General features: G+C 46.8%; 1 protein-coding gene and 1 pseudogene across 1 annotated transcript in view; both read left to right on the top strand.

Annotated features, from left to right (window-relative positions):
• LOC116502499 (zinc finger protein 420-like) overlaps window positions 1-25,824 on the top strand; it is a 37,748-nt gene extending 11,924 nt beyond the window's left edge. Inside the window, exons 2-4 of the mRNA XM_032208379.1 lie at window positions 13,174-13,465; window positions 14,389-15,878; window positions 23,502-25,824. Of these exons, the coding sequence (XP_032064270.1) occupies window positions 14,472-15,878; window positions 23,502-24,947 (2,853 nt within the window). The 5' untranslated portion in view covers window positions 13,174-13,465; window positions 14,389-14,471 and the 3' untranslated portion in view covers window positions 24,948-25,824. The remainder of the gene's footprint in view (window positions 1-13,173; window positions 13,466-14,388; window positions 15,879-23,501) is intronic.
• Window positions 704-8,861, top strand: LOC116502500 (annotated as a pseudogene).
• Window positions 25,825-26,469: the final 645 nt, after the last annotated feature.

Raw genomic sequence — 26,469 nt, 5'->3', positions numbered from 1 at the left:
CCCACTGCGCCACCTCGGGAGGCACTCGCAACAGTCACTCACACCCTCGTGACCTCAAGACTGGACTACTGCAATGCGCTCTACATGGGGCAGCCCTTGAAGAGCATTCGGAGACTTCAGCTCATCCAGAATGCAACCGCGCGAGCGATCGTGGGTGCACCTCGGTTCACCCACGTAACACCTATCCTCCGTGAGCTGCACTGGTTACCGATTGGTCTCCGGATACGCTTCAAGGTGCTAGTCGTCACTTATAAAGCCCTTCATGGTATTGGACCTGGGTACTTGAGAGACCACATGCTGCCAATTACCTCCAATAGACCTATTAGATCCCACAGACTAGGCCTCCTCCGAATTCCATCTACCGGCCAATGCCGATTGTCTACCACCCAGAGGAGGGCCTTCTCTGTGGCTACTCCGGCCCTCTGGAACGAGCTCCCTATGGAGATTCGGACCCTCATCACCCTTCCGGCTTTCCGCAAAGCCCTTAAAACCTGGCTGTTCCGACAGGCCTGGGGCTGACAAGTTCCAGTCCCCGCTCGAATTGTGTGGCTGTTGATAGTTGTTTTTTTAAAAAATTCTTTGTAGTTGCTTTTTTGTTGTTTTTCCCTTGTTTGTATCCCCTACCTTTGGATTGTGAGCCGCCCTGAGTCCCTCCGGGAAGAGGGCGGCATATAAGTGCAATAAATTCAATTCAATTCAATTTTGTGATTTTCCATGTTTCTCGAAAGGAAATAATGTTCTCATCTTCTTTTTTGTTCCACTGGCAGGAAAACAACTGTGACCAAAGCTTCACCTGCAAGACAACTGTCAACAGATAGTAGAAAACAAGCACAAGGCAGCCACCGCCAGGAAAGCATGGAAGGCGGGAATCTCTTGGATCCCCCATCAGACACAAGAAGCACTTCAAAAACAGCCAAAAGAACCCATGAATGCTCCGAGTGTGGGAAATCCTTTGCTCTCCACTCACTCCTTTTGACCCACAGGAAGGTCCATGTGGGAAGCGGATCCAGGGAAGGATTAGGTGAGAAATCCTTCTCTGGAAAAGATGCCAAAGTTGTCAGAGTAAAACCCTATAAATGTGAGGAATGTGACTTATGCTTTGGACAAAAATTAGGCCTTCTTACACATCAGAGAATCCACACTGGAGAGAAACCTTATCAATGTCTGGAATGTGGGATTTTTCCCCGTGAAAAAAGCACTCTCAGAGGCCACGAGAGAATTCACACGGGGGAGAAACCTTACAAGTGTTGGGAGTGTGGGAAGAGCTTTTCTCAGAAGTCAAATCTTTTGGCCCATGAGAAGATCCATGCAGGAATAAAGTCTTACAAATGTTTTGAGTGTGGAAAATGTTTCACCCGGAGTTCAGGTCTTCAGAGTCATTTGAAAACACACACAGGGGATAAAAATGAAAAGTGCCTCGAATGTGGGAAATATTTTTCCTCGAAATCAAGCCTGGTGCGACATCAGAGAATTCACAGTGGAGAGAGACCCTATGAATGCCCAGAATGTGAGAAAAGATTTGTAAATTCTTCTGAACTTCGGAGGCACCAGAAGAGGCACAAGGGGGAGAAACCCTATGAATGTGGGGAGTGCGGGAAAGGTTTTGTTACACGAACAGAGCTCCAGGTTCATCAGAGAATCCACACAGGGGAGAAGCCGTATAAGTGTGGGGAGTGTGGGAAATGCTTCTCCCAAAAACACAACCTTGGAAGGCATCAGAGGGTCCACACAGGAGAGAAGCCATACAGATGCATAGAATGTGGAAAATCTTTTGCTCAAAAGGGAGCCCTTTGCAGCCACCATAAAACCCACACAGGGGAGAAACCACATCAATGCAACGAATGTGGAAGTTTTTATCGTACTTCATCAGCCCTTAGAAGTCATGTGAAAACTCACACAGGAGAAAAAAACTACAAATGTTTGGACTGTGGGAAAGCATTTTCTAATTCATCTTCCCTTAGAATACACAGCCGAATCCATATAGGAGAAAAGCCCCATAAATGCTCAGAGTGTAATAAATGTTTTTCTCAGAAACATTCTCTTGAGACACATCAGAGAATCCACACTGGAGAAAAACCATATAAATGTCTGAAATGTGAAAAACGTTTTGCCGGATCTTCAGCACTGCGCAAGCACTCCAGAAGTCACAGAGGAGAGTGGCCTTAAAAGTGTGCAGAGTGTGAGAAACCATTTCATTGCAAATCACAGTTAAAATTGCACCAGAAAGTCCATAACAGAGATAAACCTGTTTAGTTGTGAACAATGTGGATTTTTTTTTTAACGTCACATGTTATAATTTACCAGGAACTGAGTTATATGTGTGTTGGCAGAGAACGGGAAGTCTTTTATTTCTGACCATAAATGGGAATGGATTTCTGATCATAAGTTGCTACAATCATCATCTGTACCCAGATACCCTTGTTATTATTTACTAGCCCTTGTTAATGAATAGGGAGAACTGAAGATTTAGAGAGGAGAAAAATGGGCTGAGGGTGGAATGAAGATGCATCTTATTATTTCATTTATTGATAAAGGGTTGATGTTGAATATGCTGCCTGAGGATGAAGAGGAAACATTTATTTTTCCTACTATCTTTTTGGGAGGGATTTTTTCTTTTTTCACATTGTTTTTTCATACATTCACGCACATACATGCAAACTATTCACAACCATACTAGTACACAGTTGTATTGAAGGTCTTTGTTTGATCGGCATATATAATTCATTAATAAAATTATTATTTAAAATAACGAAAAGTTTTTTTTAGGGCACGGACTGGACTGTCAAAAGAGCCAAGAAGGAATCAGATGGTGCCCTGCTCTGCAATCAAAGTCTTGCTGCTTTCTAGCTTTATGTGTGTGTTTCCCTTTAAAACAGCCGCCATCTTGGTTCTTTTGGCTCCCTCCTCCCTCGCTGGATACTTCCGACTTTGGGATTGAATGAAAAGGAGCAGATTTTCCATTAACTTTAGGAAAAATCTCTTGGCGATTCGGATGCAGCCCCTGCTCTTAAGGGCAGATGATGGGTGGCTGCCTAAATGTGCCTGACACGCTCGGGATTAATGGGACCCCACCTCACTTTGGACATTCAGGCCCTCTTGGCTTTTGCACATTTTGTTATGCTGCAGCCTGATTGTGCAGCTGCTGAATTTCATTTTGCCCCTCATTAAATCTACACTCAGTGCCCCCTAATGAGAAATGAGAACAGAATTTAAGAAATGTCTGCAAATGTATTAAAAAAGAAAACATGAGACATTCGCATAAATATTCAGACCCTTCACTCAGTTTTTTTGTTACTTTGTTGAAGCACCTTTGGCAGCAGTTACAGCCTCCAGTCTTTTTGTATATAACTTGACAAGATTTGCACATCTGGATGGGGGGGGGATTTTCTGCCCTTGCAAATCCTCTCCAGCTCAGTCATGTCGGAGGGCGACCCTCCATGGAGAGCCATTTTCAGGTCCCTCCAGAGATGGGAAGGAAGGTGGGTGGGATATGTTCACTGCCTTTGAGGTATTGTAAAAATAATAAAGCTGGATATAAGTAGGAAAAAAACCAAATCATTTCTATTCCACAGTGGCTGGGCAACATTTTCAGCCTTGTTTCCCTGTTGCATTTTGTTGGGAACAAGCAACACTTGAAAAGTTCCTGGGAGTAAAAATAAATATTTATTATCATGTTAGGAAGGACACACAGACACAAACAATAACACATGCACACACGCACGAACACACTGGAGAAGGAGGGGCAGCCCTGCTTCCAACATGCAGAGAGGGACACTCTTCCCATGGGCAGAGGAACCCTCGACATTGGAGGAACAGAAGACGTTTCGGAGCAGGGGAGGGGCGGAGGGAGAAGGAGTTGGCCAAGGGGCGTGGCTGGAGTGCGGGGGCGGAGCCCGAAGACAGCAGACGCCCCTCCCCTTCCCCTCTCCCGGCTGGATCTCCGCTTACCTCTTTGCACGAGGAGGATCGGCGCTGGATCCCTCTAGAAAGGCTCCTGGATCCCTCTCAGTGCCGGTTGGGTTGCTCTTCTTCCGGCCTCCAGGCCGCCCCTCCTCCCAGGAGATCCTCCACCCGCCAGGAGGAAGGGAGCTACGGATTCCGCTCTTCGGTTTGCAGGGTTATCCTCGGGGAGATCCGTCTTTGTCGTTTGCTGCAGGGGGACAAAGTGGGCTCGGTCCCTCGGTTGGAACTGCCCCCTCCTCGCCCGGCAAAGGCTCCCTGCGGGGCTGTGGGGGGGGGGGGGAGATCCGAAAGAAATTTTTGAGTAAGTCGCTTTAAGCCTCTCTGTGGTCCGTCAGAGGTCCCTGAGCATCGAAATCCCACACGGGCAGTTGGAAAATGGAGCTTTAAAACATTTTTTAGATGTATTATGTCGTCTTAACATAGACTGACCTCGTTGCAATGGGGGGGAGGGAGAGTTTGGGGGAAAGAAAAAAGGCTTTAAATGAATTGAATGGAGTTCATGTTGTTTTAACCCCCAAGAGATCCTTTTTCTCTGAGCGCCACCTAAAAAGCCAATAATGAAATCCTTTGTTTTAATTTCTAAGCTTTGTATTTTCCTCCTTTTGCCCAGAAGAGGCTGGGATGTGGCAGCCCCTCCTGGGTGGATGTTTTGGAACCCACCAATTCTATGGAAGTTTTGAGGCTGGTCTTGTGAGCAGCTCCTAGGAGAAGCTGATGGCCAGAAGGCTCACTTGAATAACTCTCTCTTTTGAACCGCCTACCTGGAATCCTTCAACTTCCAAAGAGAGCAGCCCTTTTCACACATGCTCTTTTGCCCATCTGATCTCTCTCTCTCTTCTTCCATTGAGTCTTCCTATTCACAACTATGCAATGGCCCCGATTGGACTTCCACCGTGGTAGTTTCTCTCCATTTTGGCTCATCAAGATCTCCTTGAATCCCAATTCTCTCTCCTTTATTTCTACCATTAACAAATAATTCCACCTTCTGCTTCCTCTTCCAGGTCATTTAGAGAGTAAGTGTAGAATTACTGTCGGCATCTGAGCCTTTTTAATTTCTCCTTGCAGGGGACCAGTGAGGATCTGGCCGTGAACCCCACAGAGGAGAAAGGGAAGATCTTGGATCAGGATCCACCAACCTTTGGCTGGGACTCCATTCTAGAAAATTTGGAAATCGTGGTCCGGATGGAGAAGCAGCTTCCTGCACAAAGAGCCAATTGACTAAGGAGAAATGAAACTGGTCGGCAGTGAGGGTCATCCCTGGCCTTGATTCAGAGGGGTAACAAGTGACTTCTTGATCGTAATTTTAAAGGTGAGTAAACAAATCTAGGCTAAACCTTGGTCTGGAGAATTTTTGAAATTTTAAATTTAATAAAATTGGTATGCTGCCCAATCCCGTAGGACATCTCTCACCACCTGGTCCTGGAGTTGAGCTATCAGGGCCAGAAGGAGGGATTGCTGTGACGTAGCGAACCCTCCTTTCCCGGTAATGGCTAGCCCTGTAACTCTCGTCGTACCTGCCTCTCCCAAACATGACCGGAATGCACCGGCCTGGCCCCGCACCCGTAGACCCCTCTTCCCATCCCGCGGCCCCCGTTCTCCTCGGCAGGCCATTTGTACCATACATTCTGGGACAAGAGGCGGGTCCAGGGCCACATCCACTTCTGCTTCTGCACTCAGTGGTGGGGGCTCCGGGCCGCGTTCTCAATCCCCCCATCCAAACCCACCAAGCATTCTGCACATACATAGCCCACTAATAATTAAAATACAATGATACAATAAAATAGCTAATAAGAATTCATTAATGTGGGATCATTCAATCAGACACATACATACCCCATGCACTCCCCATACAAGGGAAAGAAATTGTGCAGCTGTTAAAGAATGTGCAAGTTCGCATAAAGTTTGTAGGTGGGTTCGCAAAAAGTCCAGTCCGGTGGGTTCGCGGAGATATAAAGGGGGGAGAAGGTCTCGTCTTCCCTCTTCCTTACGCAATAGATGGTATAGATGGTATTGAGATGTGGGGTCCAAAAAGTTCCAAGGGGGCTGAGATGGAATCCCTTGACATCGATGGACGGCAATGGTCGTACCAACAGGGCCAGATCGCAAGTCCAATGTCCAGCAGCCGTGAGCAGGGAACCGGATGGCAAAAGCCCCGTATGAGTAAGAGCAAACCGAGGGCCGGGGAAAGAAAGGAGAGGCCGAACCGTAGGAAGGGCCTAGTGGGTAGACTAAAGGGCCGTGGCAACAGCCGCTAGGGCAACTGCCAGATCTTATACCGCCCCATATCAAACCGACTACCCCTCTATAAAGTCAGCCAACAGAGTCCAAAAAGATTCCAAAGGAAACAGGGCCAAAGATGTCGAAAAATGCCAGGAGCATCCAGTAATGTGATCCGCCAGAGTAGAGGAGGGGGGGGGGCGCCTAAAGAGACTACGGCAGCCGGGGGAAAACCAGCTGCCTTGTCTCATCCAGCGTCGTTCGAGTCACCCACCTCCTTTGGTAACAGTAGTCCTCCAGAAGACAGACAGGCACCAGGGCTCGTCCCAGTCAGCGAAGGAAATAGGGCTAAAGCTAGGACATAGAGCATCATAAAATGCCGGTCCGAAGCTGCTTGTGGGTGGTTGAAACGCCGAAGCGAAGCCTTCAGCACAGTTTCAGCGCAGCACCGCCATTTCCACCAGCCTCGACGAGCGCTGCGAAGAACACTCCGGGCTGCCGCGTGGGCCAAAGGACGTCTGGGAGCGTCGACCCTCCAGGAAATCGTTTGTTCAGGTCCCCTGGCTCTCGCTCAGTTGCAGGGACCCCTTTTTGTAAGGCTCCGACCCAAACCGCCGGTTTATTTCGGCATTTTTCTGCTCCACCGGACGGAGCAAGGGAAGCCAGCGGCCATCCTGCCTCGCACATGCGCACTGTGACTATAAGCATGTTAATTATTTTAATCTTAATTTGACAAGAGAGTGATGCAGTTAAGTGATACTTGTTGTAAGAAGCCACTCTTGGTCTAGTTGGAGGTGGACCCTGGAGGGAAGGCCACAGAGTGGGGGAGTTGCAACGGCTGGGTGGATGCACCCTTGAAGCCGAAAGAGGCTTCCTGGGGACTCAGCTTGGGGTGGGGCTGCCCCTGTCCAGCCTTCATCCTGTCCCTCCATGGGGAAATGTTCTCTCAGCCCAAACTGCCTCTTGCTCCAGGGATACTTTTTTAGCCATGATCCGTGCAGGCTGTTTGTGCCTTGTCCCATAATGCACTTGGGGATACAGTTTAGTAAGCTGAAGCGCTTATGCCATGTCCTTAAACCTCTATTTAAACTCAATTATTGTGGATCCTTTATTGTGGATTTTGTGGCTCTCTACATTTCTGAAAAGGAAATACTTTTTTCTCCTTCTCCTTCTAACAGAGGATAAAAGATTGTGACCAAACGTTTACTTGCAAGACAACTGGCAACAGATAGTAGAAATTCAGCCTAAGGCAGGAGCCACCACAAAGCATGGAGCGTGAGAAAATCTGGAATCTCCCATCAGATACAAACAACACTCTGAAAAACCGCAAAAAACTTCATGAATGCTCCGAGTGTGGGAAATCCTTTGCTCTCCACTCCCTCCTTTTGACCCACAGGAAGGTCCATGTGGGATATGGATCCAGGGAAGGTTTGGAGGGTGAGAAATCTTTCTCTGGGAAAAACTCCAAAGACCTCAAAAGCTCCCCAAGAATAAAACCCCATAAATGTGATGAATGTGACTTATGCTTTGGTCAAAAGTCACACCTTCTTAGACATCAGAAAATCCACACTGGAGAGAAACCTTATCAGTGTCTGGAATGTGGGATTTTTTTCCGTGAAAAATCCTCTCTCAGAATCCACAAGAGAATCCACACAGGGGAGAAATCTTACAAGTGTTGGGAGTGTGGGAAGAGCTTTTCTCAGAAAGCTCATCTTTGGATCCATGAGAAGATTCATGCAGGAATCAAACCTTACAAATGCTTTGAATGTGGAAAATGTTTCAAGCAGAGTTCAGCTCTTTGAACTCATTGGAAAACGCACACAGGGGAGAAAAATGAAAAGTGCCTCGAATGCGGGAAATGTTTTACTCAGAAATCAAACTTGCTGCAACATCAGAGACGTCACACTGGAGAGAGACCCTATGAATGCCCAGAATGTGAGAGACGATTTGTAAATTCTTCTGAACTTAAGAGACACCAGATGAGGCACAAAGAGGAAAAACCCTATGAATGTAGGGAGTGTGGGAAAGGTTTTGTTACACGAACAGAGCTCCAGGTTCATGAGACAATCCACACAGGGGAGAAGCCATTCAAATGTGGGGAGTGTGGGATGTGCTTCTCCCAAAAACAAAACCTTGGAACCCATCAGAGGGTCCACACGGGAGAGAAACCGTACAGATGCGTAGAATGTGGGAAATCATTTGCTTATAAGGGAGCCCTTTGGAGACATCATAACATCCACACAGGGGAGAAGCCATATCAATGCAACGAATGTGAAAGATTTTATAGTAGCTCATCAGCCCTTAGTTGTCATGTGAAAACTCACACGGGGGGAAAAAACTACAAATGTTTGGACTGTGGGAAAGCATTTGCTCATTCATCTCACCTTAGAAGTCACAGCCGAATCCATACAGGAGAAAAGCCCCATAAATGCTCAGAGTGTGATAAATCTTTTTCACGGAAAGATTCTCTCGTGAGGCATCAGCGAATCCACGCTGGAGAAAATCCATAGAAATGTCTGGAGTGTGGAAAACGTTTTACCCAACCTTCAGCCCTTCGCATCCACACCCGAAGTCACACAGGAGAGAGGCCTCACAAGTGGGCAGAGTGTGAGAAACCATTTCATTGCAAATCAACATTAAAAATACACCAGAAAATCTATACCAGAGAGAAACCTGTGTAGTTATTGACAATGCGAAAACATGTTTTTTTTCAGTGTCACATAAGTCACTAGAAACATCTCAAAAATATGGGGAAAATATTTTTTTTTCTATTCAAATCCCATCAGAGAGTAAACAGTGAGGCAAAAGGACTTAACAGGTAGCTAACTTTTGGGGCAGTTTGGCACACCTGCTGATCCCCCACTGGCTGCCCCCTCCCCTCCCAGCCCCTCCTTTTTGTGCCTCAGCTGCTTTTGTGCTCATCCTCAGGCACAAGGCCTATCTGCTGCTCCCCAATTCTCCTGGCTGAGGATGAAGAGGAAACATTTATTTTTCCTATTATCTTTTTCGGAGGGATTTTTTTTTTCACATTGTTTTTTCATACGTTCACGCACATACATACAGTATATTCACAATCATACTAGTACACAGTTGTATTGAAGGTCTTTGTTTGATCGGCGTATATAATTTATTAATAAAATTATTATTCAAAATAATGAGTGTCTTTTAGAGCACGGACTGGACGGTCAAACGACTTGAGAAGGCAGTCAGATGGTGCCATGCTCTGCAGTCAAAGTCTTGCTGCTTTCCAGCTTTGTGTGTGTTTCCCTTTAAAACAGCCGCCATCTTGGTTCTTTTGGCTCCCTCCTCCCTCTTCCGACTTTGGGATTGAATGAAAAGGAGCAGATTTTCCATTCACTTTAGGAAAAATCTCTTGGCGATTCGGATGGAGCCCCTGCTCTTAAGGGCAGATGATGGGTGGCTGCCTAAATGTGCCTGACACGCTCGGGATTAATGGGACCCCACCTCACTTAGGACATTCAGGCCCCCTTGACTTTTGCCCATTTTGTTATGCTGCAGCCTGATTGTGCAGTTGTTGAATTTAATTTTTTTTCTCATTAATCTCTACTCCGTAACCCCATAATGAGAAAAGAAACAGAATTTTAGAATTGTTGTCAAATGAATTAAAAAAGAAAAAAACCTGAAATGAGACATTGGCATAAGTATTCAGACCCTTCACTCAGTTACTTTGTTGAAGCTCCTTTGGCAGCAGTTACAGCCTCCAGTCTTTTTGTATATAAAGTAACAAGATTTGCACATCTGAATCAGGGGATTTTCTGCCCTTCTTCCTTGCAAATCCTCTCCAGCTCAGTCATGTCGGAGGGCGACCCTCCATGGAGAGCCATTTTCAGGTGCCTCCAGAGATGGGAAGGAAGGCGGGTGGGATATGTTCACTGCCTTTGAGTTATTGTAAAAATAATAAAGCCGGATATAAGTGAGGGAAAAAACCAAATCATTTCTATTCCGCAGTGGCTGGGCAACATTTTCAGCCTTGTTTCCCTGTTGCATTGTGTTGGGAACAAGCAGGAGATCTGAGCTGCTCCCCCAAACTCTCTTCTTTCCTGTCTCAGGGTCTCTGGGGATTAGGAAACAAAGGAATGTGAGAAGACCCCTCCATGCTCAGAGACCCCCACCCAATTTTAATTCTCAGATGGAGGGTCATCATGTGACTTCTCCCCCAGTGGCTGTTCCAGATCAGTGTAAATCCTGATGATACCTGAGTGAAAAGTTCCTGGGAGTAAAAATAAATATTTACTATCCTGTTAGGAAGGAACACCAAAAAAGTAAAAGTACCCCCCCCCCCCCCAAAGTAGAGATCCCCGCTGGTTTCTGGCTCTTTAAACGGAGTTCCTAAAGAGAAGAACCTTAAAAGGGGCTTCTCTGTGTCTGGCCTCATACAAGGGCACACACAGACACAATCACACACACACAGAGACATACGCAAAAACAGAAATACAGAGATAGAGGAGAACAGGAAGACGCTGGAGGAGGAGGGGCAGCCCTGCTTCCAACGTGCTGCAAAGGGACACTCTTCCCATGGGCAGAGGAACCCTCGACATCGACGCCCATCGGAGGAACAGAAGAAGTTTCGGAGCAGGGGGAGGGGCGGAGGGGGAGAGAGCTGGCCAAGGGGCGGGGGCTGCGGGCGAGGGCGGGGCCGGAGAAGACAGCAGAGGCTCCTCCCTCTCATCTCCCCCTGGATGCATCTCCGCTTCCTTTTGCGTGTCCCGCTTTGCACGAAGAGGATCGTCGCTGGATCCCTCCGGAGAGTTTTCTGGGTCCCGCTCGGGGCAGGTGAGGCTGCCTCCCAGGAGATCCTCTCCCCGCCAGGAGGAAGGGAGCTGCGGATTCCGCTCTTGGGTTTCCAGGGTTTTCCTGGGGAAGATCCAGTTCTGGCGCTGCCTGCAGGAAGCGGATCCCTCCCCTCCAGGGGGGCAAAGGGGGCTCCGTCCTCGGGCTTGATCTGCCCCCTCCTCGCCCGGCCAAGGCTCCCCGGGGGGAGGGGTGGATCTGGGCAGCAGCTTTTAGGGAGGTCGCTTTCAGAAGGTCTCTCTGTGGTCCGTTTGAACAGGAAGCCTCTGAACCTCCGTTTCCCTCAAGTGCAGTTGGAAAAATGGAGTAAATGGGCCTTAAAAGGTGTTTTGTGATATGCAATGTGCAATTAACCCAGACTGAGCTCATTGCAGTGAGGAGGCTGGGATGTGGCAATTCCTCCTTGGTGGATCTTTTGGAAAGCACAAACTCTCCGGAGGTTTTGAGGATGGTCTTGTGAGCAGCTGAGAGAAGAAGCTGAGGCCAGGAGGTTGCCTGATTTTGAAATGCCCAAAATAGCGTTTGGTCCCATAAAGCCTGGAATCTCGGGGGCCTTGCAGCCTCCAAAAAGAGCAGGAAAGAGGAGCCCTTTTCTGATCTCTCTCACCTTGCTTTGAGTTTTCCTACTCACAACTATGCATTGGTCCCTCTTGGGCTTCATCCTGCTGTTTTCCTCCATTATGGCCCATCAAGATCTTCCTGAACCTCGATTCCGTCTCCTGTTATTTTGTATCCTCCTCAATCAACCCTATTTTTCTCCGTGGCCCGACAAAACCGCGCTAGGCAAAAGAGCGCCGACAAATACGCGTCGACAAGTACGCGTCGTCATTAGCGCGCCCACATTACTGCGTCAATATCAGCGCGACGACGGCAGCGCGAAAAGTGAATGCTTTGAATTAACATTTGTTTAATGCTTTGAGTTTAGTATTTTTTAAATGTTTTAAATGTAAAATGCAGCTTTTGAATGTTTTGAAACAGTGAAATGTAAATAAAAGTTTATTTTGTTGCATCAAATTGATCAGTTTTGTTGACTAGTTTTATTATTATTATTTATTATTTATTTATTTATTATTAAGTTTATTATGTCACTAAATAAATTAGGTTTAGGGGTTTAGGATTAGGGTTAGGTTTAGGATTAGGATTAGGTGTAGGATTAGGTTTAGGGGTTTAGGGTTAGGGTTAGGGGTTTAGGGTTAGGGGTTTAGGTTTAGGATTAGGTGTAGGGTTAGGTTTAGGGGTTTAGGATTAGGTTTAGGATTAGGTTTAGGGTTAGGTTTAGGGGTTTAGGATTAGGGTTAGGATTAGGATTAGGTGTAGGATTAGGTTTAGGGGTTTAGGGTTAGGTTTAGGGGTTTAGGGTTAGGGGTTTAGGGTTAGGGGTTTAGGTTTAGGATTAGGTGTAGGGTTAGGTTTAGGGGTTTAGGATTAGGGTTAGGTTTAGGGGTTTAGGATTAGGGTTAGGTTTAGGATTAGGGGTTTAGGATTAGGTTTAGGATTAGGGTTAGGTGTAGGGTTAGGGTTAGGGGTTTAGGGTTAGGGGTTTAGGATTAGGTTTAGGATTAGGTTAAGGGTTAGGGGATAAAGATATCAATTACAGACAGTAAAATGTAGTACTAAAAGTTTATTTTGTTGCATCAAATGGAATAAAGATATCGATTACAGAATAAATAAATCAGTTTATTATGTCAGTAAATAAGATAAACAGTCAGCAAGTCAGCAGTAGAAGCATATTATGTCAGTAAATATACAGAATCAATAAATCAGTTTATTATGTCAGTAAATAAGTTCCACGCGATGGTTTGCCATTTGACAGCTTTGACAGTTGCAACGTGCACGCGAAGGTTTGACAGCGCGCGATGGTTGAGCGCTTTGCAACGCGCGCGCAATTCTTTGACAGTTGACAGCTTTGCAACGCGCGCGCGATTCTTTGACATTTGACAGCTTTGACAGCTGCAACATGTTAGCGCGATTGCGCCTGCGTGATGACGCCGCGCTAGCATCCCATTTTGCTAATTGATAGTATGGAAAGGCGCGGATTTGCCCTAAGCCCTTATGTCTCCGCGCTAAGGTCGATTTCGCTTCAGCGATTCCGATGGCGCGGATTAGACCTTCGCGCTTATGTTTCCGCGCCGAAGGGCTTTGCGATATTGTGGTGGAACCATTTTTCTCTTCCTCCTCCAGGTCGTTTCTGGATTAAGCTCAGCATCTGAGTCCTTTTCATTTCCCTTTGCAGGGGAATAGTGAAGATGTGGCTGTGAACTCAGGAGAAGAGAAAGGGGCATTTTGGATCAGAACCCCCAAAATTTTGGCCGGGACTCAATCTTAGAAAATTTGGAAATCCTGGCCCCTTTGGAGGAGCAGCTTCCTGCACAAAGGGCCAATCGGTTAAGGAGAAATCAAACTGTTTGGCGGTGGGGATCCTCCCTGGCCTTGACCCAGAGGGGTAACAAGTAACCAAGAGACAATATTAAAGGTGAGTCAATGAAACTTGGTTTGGAAAATAAGCTTTTTAAAAATCTTTATGTGTAGCTTTATTTGCTCTGATCGGCAATGATCCTTTTCGGGGCGCCTGTGCTGTCACCCCTGGAGAAAAATGAAACTCCGAATCGGAGCCATTTCCCCCTCCTCCTTTCCTGTGGGATCTTCTGGGATCGAGTCTCTTTTAGGGTGGCCTGACTTAGCTCCTCCTTCTAATACACAAACACACACACAGCATTTTGGTCTGACCTGGTTGTGCTCAGGGCATCGGAGAAGCAACCTGGGGTGTCCCAAGGAATCGGCCGGCCTCTCTCCCATCCTGGTAGGAAACGCAGAGGGATGGTCTCAATTCAGACAGTCCCATGTCTTGTGCTAATCCCTGGGTTGTGGAAGGAACCAGATGGGGCCCCAAGGGAAGCTCTGGATGGAGAAGCCAACAGCTGCTCCATTCCCTTCTTGAAACGACATGGAACAGGCGGCTTGGAGGATGGCACGAAGGCTGCAGAGGCCTCCGGTCTGGGGATTAAGGGGGCATTTCTGGATGGCAGCCGTGACACTGGGCTGAAGTCCAGTCCTGGGGTCAGTGGCAGATGGCTGAAATGGCTGAAGGCCCCAGACCTCCACTTAAGGCACCATCTTGGCACTTCTGCCCCATTGCAGGGCCCAGGTGGGGCGACTGAGGCTTGTGGGGGCAGCTGCAGCTCTCCTACTTCATACATGGCCTGTGCTGGACTTCCAAGGTCTCCCCCCACCCCTTCAGGCACCCCTCCACCTCTTCCCTGGGTCTGACTTCACTTAACAACCTCCCCAAAATCACTTAATGAGCACAACAACGTAAGTGTTTTCCTCCTATAGATTTTTTGACTCTGAATTTCCCAAAAGGAAATCTCCTCTTTGTTTCTTTTTTCCCTCCAACAGCGGATAAAAGATTGTGACCAAAGATTTACCTTGAAGACAACAGAGGGTAGAAAATCAGCCCAAGGCAGCAACCAAGACGAACCATGGAGCCTTGGAAACTCTTTGACCCCTCGCCAAACACAAGCAGCTCTACACCAAAGGACAAAAAATCCCATGAATGCTTAGAGTATGGGAAATCCTTTGCTCTCCAGTCTCTCCTTTTGACCCACAGGAAGGTCCATGTGGAAAGTGGATCCAGTGAAGGTTTGGAGGGTGAGAAATCTTTCTCTGGGAAAAACTCCAAAGATCTCAGAATCCCCCCAAGACTAAACCACTATAAATGTGAGGAATGTGACTTATGCTTTAGTCAAAAGTCAAGCCTTCTTAGACATCAGAGAATCCACACTGGACAGAAACCTTATCAATGTCTGGAATGTGGGAATTGTTTCCGTGAAAAAGGCACTCTCAGAGGCCATGAGAGAATCCACACAGGGGAGAAACCTTACAAGTGTTGGGAATGTGGGAAGAGCTTTTCTCAGAAGTCAAATCTTTTGGCCCATGAGAAGATCCATGCAGGAATAAAGTCTTACAAATGCTTTGAGTGTGGAAAATGTTTCACCCAGAGTTCAGGTCTTCGGAGTCATCAGAAAACACACAGAGGGGATAAAAATGAAAAGTGTCTCGAATGTGGGAAAAGTTTTACCTTGAAATCAACTCTGGTGCAACATCAGAGAATTCACACTGGAGAGAGACCCTATGAATGCCCAGAATGTGAGAAAAGATTTGTAAATTCTTCTCAACTTCGGAGTCACCAGAAGGAACACAGAAATGAGAAACCCTATGAATGTAGGGACTGTGGGAAAAGTTTTCTTACACAAAGAGACCTTCAGATTCATCAGAGAATCCACACAGGGGAGAAGCCGTACAAGTGTGGGGAGTGTGGGAAATGCTTCTCCAGAAAAGACCACCTTGGAAGGCATCAGAGGGTCCACACAGGAGAGAAGCCATACAGATGCGTAGAATGTGGGAAATGCTTTGCTCGTCAGGGAGTCCTTTGGACACATCATAAAACCCACACAGGGGAGAAGCCATATGAGTGCAACGAATGTGGAAGATTTTATCGTACCTCATCAGCCCTTAAAAGTCATGTGAAAACTCACACAGGGGAAAAAAACTACAAATGTTTGGACTGTGGGAAAGCATTTGCTCAGTCATCTCACTTTAGAAGTCACAGCCGAATCCATACGGGAGAGAAGCCCCATAAATGCTCTGAGTGCAATAAATGTTTTTCTCAGAAAAGTACTCTGGTAATACATCAGCGATTCCACTCTGGAGAAAAACCGTATAAGTGTCTGGAGTGTGGAAAACGTTTTGCCGGATCTTCAGCACTGCGCAAGCACTCCAGAAGTCACAGAGGAGAGTGGCCTTACAAGTGTGCAGAGTGTGAGAAACCATTTCTTTGCAAATCAAAGTTAAAATTGCACCAGAAAGTCCATAACAGAGATAAACCTGTTTAGTCGTGAACAATGTGGAATTTTTTTTTACGTCACAAGTTATAATTTACCAGGAACAGAGTTATATGTGTGTTGACAGAGAACGGGAAGTCTTTTACTTCTGACGATAAATGGGAATTAATTTCTGATCATAAGTTGCTACAATCATAACATGTACCAGGATATCCTTGTTATTTTTTTACTAGCCCTTGTTAATGAATAGGGAGAACTGAAGATTTAGAGAGGAGAAAAATGGGCTGAGGGTGGAATGAAGATGCATCTTATTATTTTATTTAGTGATAAAGGGTTGGTGTTGAATATGCTGGCTGAGGATGAAGAGGAAACATTTATTTTTCCTACTATCTATGCACATACATAGAGTATATTCACAATCATACTAGTACACAGTTGTATTGAAGGTCTTGGTTTGATCGGCATATATAATTTATTAATAAAATTATTATTCAAAGTAATGAGTGTTTTTTACAGCACGGACTGCCACATTAAATCTACACTTAGTGCCCCATAATGAGAAAAGAAAACAGAATTTTAGAAATGTTTGCAAATGAATTAAAAAAGAAAAAAACTGAAACGAGACATTGGCATAAGTATTCAGGCCCTTCACTCAGTTACTTTGTTGAAGCTCCTTTGGCAGCAGTTACAGCCTCCAGTCTTTTTGTATATAAAGTAACAAGATTTGCACATCTGGATCAGGGGATTTTCTGCCCTTCTTCCTTGCAAATCCTCTCCAGCTCAGTCATGTCGGATGGTGACCGTCCATGGAGAGCCATTTTCAGGTCCCTCCAGAGATGGGAAGGAAGGCAGGTGGGATATATTCACTGCCTTAACTTATTGTTAAAAATAATAAAGCCGGATATAAGTGGGAAACAAATCAAATCATTTCTATTCCGCAGTGGCTGGGCAACATTTTCAGCCTTGTTTCCCTGTTGCATTTAGTTGGGAACAACAGGAGATCTGAGCTGCTCCCCCAAATTCTCTTCTTTTCTGTCTCGGGGTCTCTGGGGATTAGGAAACAAAGGAATGTGAGAAGACCCCTCCTTGCTCAGAGACCCCCACCCAATTTTAATTCTCAGATGGAGGGTCATCATGTGAATTCTGCCCCAGTGGCTGTTCCAGATCAGTGTAAATCCTGATGATACCTGAGTGAAAAGTTCCTGGGAGTAAAAATAAATATTTATGGTAGTGGCGGCATTACGAGGCTCCGCCCACCCACCCAGACATTATCATGGACCTTCTGCGGATGCGCTTCCGCTACCTAACAGGTGGTGAAGAGGATACCATTATTGGGTCACTTCTCTGGGCCTAAGCAGGATTCAGTGGGGGAAGGGGAGCAGGGGAAGGGTAGGAGGGAAGGAGAAGCCCATCTGGCTTTCCTCTGAGGTGGGGAAGACCCAGTATCCCCTCCATGGTCTGCCCACTGCACTCGCAGAGCCTCGCTGGGGTGTCCCAAGGAATCGGCCGGCCTCTCTCCCATCCGGGTAGGAAATGCAGAGGGATGGTCTCAATTCAGACAGTCCCATGTCTTCTGCTAATCCCTGGGTTGTGGAAGGAACCAGATGGGGCCCCAAGAGAAGCTCTGGATGGAGAAGCCAACAGCTGCTCCGTTCCCTTCTTAAAACGACATGGAACAGGCGGCTTGGAGGATGGCACGAAGGCCGAGTAAAACATTTATCACACTCGGAGTTTGCACAAGAGGAGAAGGAGGGGGAGGGAAGCCTCCACCATGGGTTGACTCCTTCCTCACCCAGCCCCAAGGAGAGCATGCAGGGCTTTCCAAGAGGGTGAGAAGAGAGAGACAGAGACAGAGAGAGGGGAGAGAGAAAGGAAGAGGAGGATGAGAGGGAGATAGAAAAAGAGATGACAGAGAAATGAGAGGGATAGCAAGATAGAGGGTAACAGAGAGGGAGATAGAGAGAAAAAGAAAGACAGACGAGAGAAAGAAAGATGGGAGAGAGGGAGATACATAGTGAAAAATCCTCAATAAAAGAATTGTTCAGAATAATGAAGAGTGTTTTTAGAGCATGGACTGAGTCAAGATGACCTTCAGATGGTGCCGTGCTGTGCAGTCCATGCACTGTAGTTGTTGATGTGCTCCGAATGTTGGATCTGCCGGACTCCTATTGGCTACTTCAGTGGGGCTTCTGGCATCTTCCCGCCCCCTGTGAGCCCCTTGATCCGGACACCTGGTTCCCCCGAGGCGCCTGGTACCCGGATGCTCCTCAGGTCTGATGGAGGCTCTTTCTCCTTATGGATTTTGGGCTCTCTGGGAAGAAGGTCCAGTCCTGGGAGACACGGAAGGTCAACTGGAAGTAGGGAAAAGAGCCCAGTGTGCCTGTTTCACACTGCTAATTCCTTCACACACACACACACACACATACACAACATCTCCATCTGCCAGCCTTCAGCTCCTCCTGCCAACAAAGGGGGGGGTTCATTATTCGTGGCCCCTCCTGTGTGGGATTCTGTCCTTCCTTCCCTTCTGAGCTCAAGTGGGAGAGGCTGAGTTTGGGTCAGTCCCCCCTTTCAGCCCAGAGCCCATCAGGCACAGCTGGAGGGCAGAGGCAGCCATGGGGGTTCACCACAGGAAGCCATCACCTTATGACCATTTGAAAGTACAAGAGAGCCCCCCCACACACAAAAGGTCCTTTATGACGGAGGTCCATAATGGGCAGACGACCATAAGTTGAGGATCACCTGTAAGGTATTGATTTTTATTTATTACCTAATTTGGAAACCACCAATATCACCCAGCAGAGTGAATGATTTGCCTTTCTGGGAAGCCAACCGTTTCATTCTATGGCCGCCTCTCTTGTGAAACACAACAGGGTGTGTGGGGGCTCACAACGAAAGTAAAACCAACATCAAGAGGAGTAAAAAAAAAACTGGCATCTGAAACACACACTCACATACACCACAACCTCTAATCCTGCAGAAAAGTCACACTTCCTGGGTCCCTCTAGATGGCAAATGAAACCGGTCAAGATCAGGGTTAATTACAACTTTGATCATGGTTTGTGTCCCCTTCATCATCTGCTGCTTTCAAAAGTGAGAAAGGGCCCTGCCAGCCACACTCACCTCAAAGAACTTCTGGCCTTGAAGGTGGATTTGAATTCTTACATTTCTCCTTCTGGAGCAGAGGATAATTTTCCTAAAGGTTCATTACCCTCAAACACATATGTGTGTCTACATGGATATTGGTACGTACATGTGTACGTCAACCTCCGTGTTTCTCAACCTTGACCACTTTTAAGCTGCGTGGATGTCCACTCCCAGAATCCCCCAACTGGCATGAATCCCGGGAGCTTTAAGTCTTTAAGAATGACCATCCCAAACCAACACCCAGGACATCCAGTATGGCCTAGTGGTTAAGGCCCTGCCTTAGGAAGCCTGAGGCCATGGGTTCCAGTCCCCTCTTCGCCATGAAAGCCAGATGGGTGACCTTGGGCCAGTCGCTCTCTCAGCCTAGCCCACCTCACAGGGTTGTTGTGAGGAGAATAGGCGGAGGAAGATGTGTTCCCTTCTTTGAGTTATTTGTAAAAATAATAAAGACAAATATAAATAAAATAAAAAAACAATTCCCATTTTGCAGGGGCTGAGCAGTATTTTCAGGCTTCTTTCCCTGTTCTGTTGCCTCCTTCGGAAGAAGCTTGAGACCTTGGCTGCTCCCCCAAACTCCCCTCTTTCCTGCCCCCCTCCAGGGCTCTGGTGATTGGCAGCTGACCCACCCAAGAATGTGAGTCTCTGCAGAAACCCCCCCTTGCTCAGAGACCCCTCCTCCCATTTAAGTTCTCAGGAGGGAGGGGCATCCCGTAACCTCTGCCCCAGCGGCTGTTGCAGATGACTGTAAGATGTGACCGTCACTGAATGAAAAGCTCCTGGGAGGAAAATGAAAGATTTCTTATCCACTTAGGAGGAAACAGCCATAAAGTCTTTCGGCAGGCAGGAAAAAGCCAACTGTTTGTTGCTGCTAGAATTACTGGAACTTTGAGTGGAGTTTCTGAAGAGGAAAAAAGTCTCTGGGCTCATTAAATCTCTCCCTCTTCCCCCCCCCCCCCCAAGGAGGAGAGTCAGCCCCACTTCCAGCGTGTAGAATGGATGGGGAGAAAGAACTATTTGGAAGGCTGCCAACAAAGAAAAGATTGTGCATGTATGTGTGTCTGTCTGTGTGAGAGTGAGTGAGTAATTATTCTACAAAGCCCCAGAGGGCAGGAGAAGAAACAATGGATGGAAAGTAATCAAGGAGCGAAGCAACCTGGAGTTAAAGAGACGCTTCCTAAGAGAACAATTCACCAGTGGAAGAGCTTTGCCTTCAGAGGTTTTGGGTTCTTTATCACTGGAGGCTTTTAAGAAGAGGCTGGACGGTCCCTTGTGAGGAATGGGATAGGATCTCCTGCTTGAGGAGGGGGTTGGACTAGAAGACCTCCAGGATCCCTTCTGTTTGGATTCCTGAGAGCAAGGGGCGTGGTTACTTGCAGAAGGCGGAGCCCGAAGGGAGAGCAGAAGCCCCGCCCCGGCCTTCCCGTCTCCGTCTGAGCCTGCCCGTTCATCCCCGAGCTTTCCTCGGCCTCGCCTTGAACAGTTGGGGCTCCTTCCGCTGCGGTCCCTTCCTGCCAGGAGGGCTTTTCCTTCGCAGGAGAAAGGTAGCTGGAGTGGCCCCTCTTCCCCGGAGGGTCCCTGAGCCTGCGAGGATCCCGGGATGGGAGGGCTGGGACTGGGCGTCTCTGGGAACGGAGGGAAGGCTCCCTACAGACGGAGCTTTTCCCCTAAGGATTATGGGGGGGATGGAAGGGAAACCCCCAGAGAGGCTCCTCGCCTCCCCCGTTCAGTTTGGGGGGTTCTTTAAGGGGGGGGAAGTTAAGTTGCTTTGAACTGAGCTCAGGATCTCCCAACCCGGAAAAGGTCCTTTTTTCTTTCTTCTTAATCTAAAGAGAGAGAGAAAGCGGATCTTCCTTGTTTTCACTTCCTTTTTTTGGCGAAACGGAACAAAACCTTTTAAACTCCAACGATTATTATTGTTTGGTTTTGTGCTGAAGAGGCTGTGATGTTTAGGTTCACAAATGACACCTTTGAAAGCCCTTTGGACTGGAGGCTGGTCTTGTTAGGAAGCTGCAGAATAGAATAGAATTAAAATTAGAATTTAGAAATAGGAATTGAATTCTTTATTGGCCAAGTGTGAATGGACACACAAGGGATTTGTCTTGGGTGGAGATGCTCTCAGTGTACATAAAAGGACAAGATACCTTCATCAAGAATCATCAGATGCAACACTTAGTGAGAGTCCTAGGGTACAAATAAGCAATCAGGAAACAATATCAATGTAAGGATGAAAGCCACTAATTTACAGTCTTGCAGTCATAAGTGGGAGGAGATGGGTGATAGGAACGATGAGAAGACTAATAGTAATAGTAATGTAGCATTTGTGAAAAAACTGTTCTTGTGTCTAATTGTCTTGGTGTGCAATTTCTGTCCAGGATTTGAGGGGTCTGTAGATATTTTCACAGCCCTCTTTTTGACTCCTGCAGTTTACGGGTCCTCCATGGAAGGCAGGTTGGCAGCCATTGTTTTTTCTGCACGTCTGATTCTCCTCTGAAGTCTGTGTCTCGTTGTGTTGCAGAGCCAAACCAGACAGTTATGGAGGTGCTGTATAACTGTATCATATCATTTGGGTAGTCCTTGCCTTACGACCACTGTGGCTAAGTGAAGTATTTCTGAAGTGAGTTTTGTCCCATTTTGTGACCTTCCTTGCCACAGTTGTTAAGTGAATCAGTACAGTTAAGTTAGTCCCATGGTTGTTAAATGCATCCGATTTTTCCCTTTGGCTTTGCTTGTCAGAAGGTCGCAAAAAGGGGATCTCGCGATCCCAGGACACTGCAACAGTCGTAAATATGATTCAGTGGCCAAGCGTCAGAATTTGGATCATGGAACCAAGGGGGGATGCTTGCAACGGTGGGTTGAAAAACCCTCATGTCACTTTTTTCAGTGCAGTTGTAACTTTGAACGGTCACTAAATGAAATGTTGTAAGTTGAGGACCACCATATTTTTCGAAGTATAAGATGCACCAAGATTTTGAAGAGGCAAATTTTTAAAAAAGTAGGTAGATAGATAGAGGGATAAAGAGGGACAGAAAGAGAGAGAAATACAGTAATTAGGTAGGGAGAGGGAGTAGTTAGGTAGGTAGGTAGATAAAGGGATAGAGAGAGAAATACAGTAGGTAAGGAGAGAGAGCAGGTAGGTAGATAAAGGGATACAGTAGGTAGGGAGAGAGAGAGTGGGTAGATAGGTAGGTAGAGGGATAGAGAGAGAGAAATACAGTAATTAGGTAGGGAGAGAGTAGTTAGGTAGGTAGGTAGGTAGGTAGGTAGATAAAGGGATAGAGAGAGAGAGAGAAATAAACTAGGTAGGGAGAGAGAGAGTGGGTAGGTAGGAAGATGTTTCCAGATGTATTTATCCATGTCCTGGAGAAAGAAATTGCTGACAATCTGCAGCACCTAAGACTTGTTTCTGTTGGCACAGTACTTGATCAATGTAATTCTCATCAATCACTCTAACTAAAGACCTTTCCGAAAGGAAAAAAAAGGTTTTGCATTCTGCAAACCCCACCAAAACGGCCGATTTTTTGCGAAAACGGGCCTGTTTTTTTCAAATAAAAGGCATGGATAGCCTTGTGGAGGGGGGGCTTCCAGATTGCTCCTTGGGGGGGAGGGGCAAACACCAAGCAAAAAACAGCCCGTTTTTTGTCGAAAAAATTGAATGGGTAGCCTTATGGAGGCTTATAGAGTGCTATTGGGGGGTGGGGGGGGGTAAAAAATGGCCCATTTATTGCTCATTTCTGCCCTCCCCTGCCCCCAGGACCTGGGAGCAAGGGAGGGCAGGATCTCCTGTTTGAGGAGAGGGCTGGACTAGAAGACCTCCAAGGTCCCTTCTATTCGGATTCCTGAGAACAAGGGGCGTGGTTACTTGCAGAAGGCGGAGCCCAAAGGGAGAGCAGAAACTCCGCCCCGGCCTTCCTGTCTCTGCCTGAGCCTGCGCGTTCATCCCCGGGCTTTCCTCCGCTGCTCAGCATGGGCTCTGGAGTCCTCCGGAGAAGGTCGGGCAGTTGGGACTCCTTCCGCTGTGGTCCCTTCCTGCCAGGAGGGCTTTTCAACTTTGCCCATATCATTTAGGTAGTCCTCGACTTACGACCACAGTGGAGCCCCAAATGTCTGTTGCTAGGTGAAGCATTTGTTAAGTGAGTTTTGCCCCGTTTTGTGACCTTCCTTGCCACAGTTGTTAACTGAATCAGTGCAGTTAAGTTAGTCCCACATTTGTTAAGTGAATCTGTTTTTTCCCTTTGGCTTTGCTTGTCAGAAGGTCACAAAACGGGGATCACTCGACCCCAGGACACTGCAACAGTCATAAATACGAGTCAGTGGCCAAGCATCAGAATTTAGATCACAGGACCATTGGGGGATGCGTTGGGCTGGAAGACCTTCATGATCCCATCCAAGGGAGATAGCTTTTGTGATTCTCTATATTTCCCAAAAGGAAATTTATTTCTCCTCTTTTCCCCCCTCATCTCACAGAGAGTAAAAGATTGTGACCAAAGATTCCCCTGCAAGGCATCTATCAACAGACAGTAGAAAATCAGCACAAGGCAGCAGCCAAGAGGAAGGATGGACCGTGGGAAAGTCCTGGATCCCCCATCAGACACAAGAAGCACTCCAAAAAAACACAAAAAACCTCATGAATGCTCAGAGTGTGGGAAATCCTTTGCTCGCAGGTCCCTCCTTTTGACCCACAGGAAGGTCCATGTGGGAAGTGGATCCAGTCACGGTTTGGAGGGCGAGAAATCCTTCTCTGGAAAAGACCCCAAAGATCTCAGGAGCCCCCCAACACTAAAACCCTATAAATGTGTGGAATGTGGCTTATGCTTTAGTAAAAAGTCACACCTTCTTAGACATCAGAAAATCCACACTGGAGAGAAACTTTATCAATGTGTGGAATGTGGGAATTGTTTCCGTGATAAAGCCACTCTCAGAGGCCACGAGAGAATCCACACGGGGGAGAAACCTTACAAGTGTTGGGAATGTGGGAAGAGCTTTTCTCGGAAGTCAACTCTTTCGTCCCATGAGAAGATCCATGCAGGAATAAAGCCTTACAAATGCTTTGAGTGTGGAAAATGTTTCACCCAGAGTTCAGGTCTTCGGAATCATGTGAGAACACACACAGGGGAGAAAAACGAAAAGTGCCTCGAATGTGGGAAATGTTTTACCTTGAAATCAACTCTGGTGCAACATCAGAGAATTCATACTGGAGAGAAACCCTATGAATGCCCAGAATGTGAGAAAAGATTTGTAAATTCTTCTCAACTTCGGAATCACCAGAAGACACACAAAAATGAGAAACCCTATGAATGTGGGGACTGTGGGAAAAGTTTTCTTACACGAAGAGAACTTCAGATTCATCAGAGAATCCACACAGGGGAGAAGCCGTACAAGTGTGGAGAGTGTGGGAAATGCTTCTCTGCAAAAAACCACCTTGGAAGGCATCAGAGGGTCCACACAGGAGAGAAGCCACACAGATGCGTAGAATGTGGGAAATCTTTTGCTCATAGTGGAGCCCTTTGCAGACACCATAAAACCCACACAGGGGAGAAGCCATATGAGTGCAACGAATGTGGAAGATTTTATCCTACCTCATCAGCCCTTAAAAGACATGTGAAAACTCACACAGGAGAAAAAAACTACAAATGTTTGGACTGTGGGAAAGCATTTGCTCATTCATCTCACTTTAGAAGTCACAGCCGAATCCATACAGGAGAGAAGCCCCATAAATGCTCAGAGTGCAATAAATGTTTTTCTCAGAAAAGTACCCTTGTGATGCATCAGCGAATCCACTCTGGAGAAAAACCGTATAAATGTCTGGAGTGTGAAAAACGTTTTGCCCAACCTTCAGCACTGCGCAAGCACTCCAGAAGTCACACAGGAGAGTGGCCTTACAAGTGTGCAGAGTGTGAGAAACCATTTCATTGCAAATCAAAGTTAAAATTGCACCAGAAAGTCCATAACAGAGATACACCTGTTTAGTCGTGAACAACCTGGAATTTCTTTTTTTAACATCACATGTTATAATTCACCAGGAACTGAGTTATATGTGTGTTGGCAGAGAACTGGAAGTCTTTTATTTCTGACCATAAATGGGAATTAATTTCTGATCATAAGTTGCTACAATCATAACGTGTACCAGGATATCCTTGTTATTTTTTACTAGCCCTTGTTAATGAATAGGGAGAACTGAAGATTTAGAGCGGAGAAAAAAGAAAAATTACAACAAAGGAATGTGAGAAGACCCCTTCCTGCTCAGAGACCCCCCACCCAATTTATAATTCTCAGATGGAGGGTCATCATGTGAATTCTGCCCAGTGGCTGTTCCAGATCAGTCTTAAGACCTGATGATACCTGAGTGAAAAGTTCCTGGGAGTAAAAATAAATATTTATGGTAGTGGCGGCATAACGAGGCTCCGCCCACCCACCCAGACATCATCATGGACCTTCTGCGGATGCCCTTCTGCTACCTAACAGGTAGTGAAGAGGATACCATTATTGGGGCACTTCTCTGGGCCTAAGCAGGATTCAGTGGGGGAAGGGGAGCAGGGGGAAGGGGAAGGGTAGGAGGGAAGGAGAAGCCCATTTGGCTTTCCTCTGGGGTGGGGAAGACCCATTATCCCCTCCATGGTCTGCCCACTGCTCTCGCAGAGCCTCGCTGTGGTGCCTCGGCTGTGGTGGGGCCAGGAGGGTTTGCACAAGAAGAGAAGGAGGGGGAGGGAAGCCTCCACCGTGGGTTGACTCCTTCCTCACCCAGCCCCAAGGAGAGCATGCAGGGCTTTCCAAGACGGTGAGAAGAGAGAGGGAGACAGACAGACAGTCAGAGTGTGGGGAGTGTCAGCCTCTGCTTTGCTACTGCTTCGCCTGCCATTGAAACGGGGAGTGGGGGGCATGGTATTTGGGAGGGGACTCATTGTTGTGCTGGAGGAAGATTCTAGATTTTGAACTGACCACCTTACTGCTCATGTGGAAGAGGAGTGTTTCCCGCCAAGGCCAACGGACCAGCATTCCATCTTGATGATGCCTTTCGACGTTATCTCACACCTGACATTTGGGAGAATTATGATTGGACTGTGCACGGGATGCCAAGGGGAGGGGGATGAATTATACAATATATTATTCGCTTTCGCGCCTAAATAACCAGACTTAGCTTAGCTTAGCTTCTATTCATTTATAATTAGTAAAAGTACACTTGATTTCAACAAATGGAGTTCTGTGGTTTTCTTTCCTGATTTTTAATGAAGAAAGGCTGACAGGGAGAGAGAAAGAAAGAGGAGGATGAGAGAGAAATGAGAGGGATAGCTAGAGGGTAACAGAGAGAGAGATAGAGAAAAAAAGAAAGACAGACGAGAGAAAGAAAGATGGGAGAGAGGGAGATATATAGTGAAAAATCCTCAATAAACGAATTGTTCAGAATAATGAAGAGTGTTTTTAGAGCATGGGCTGAGTCAAGATGACCTTCAGATTGTGCCGTGCTGTGCAGTCCATGCACTGTAGTTGTTGA

The sequence above is a fragment of the Thamnophis elegans genome, chromosome 2, assembly GCF_009769535.1.
Source record: "Thamnophis elegans isolate rThaEle1 chromosome 2, rThaEle1.pri, whole genome shotgun sequence".
Classification (NCBI taxonomy): domain Eukaryota; kingdom Metazoa; phylum Chordata; class Lepidosauria; order Squamata; family Colubridae; genus Thamnophis; species Thamnophis elegans.
The sequence above is the reverse complement of the archived record's forward strand: the minus strand, read 5'-3'. Positions and strand labels throughout refer to the sequence as shown.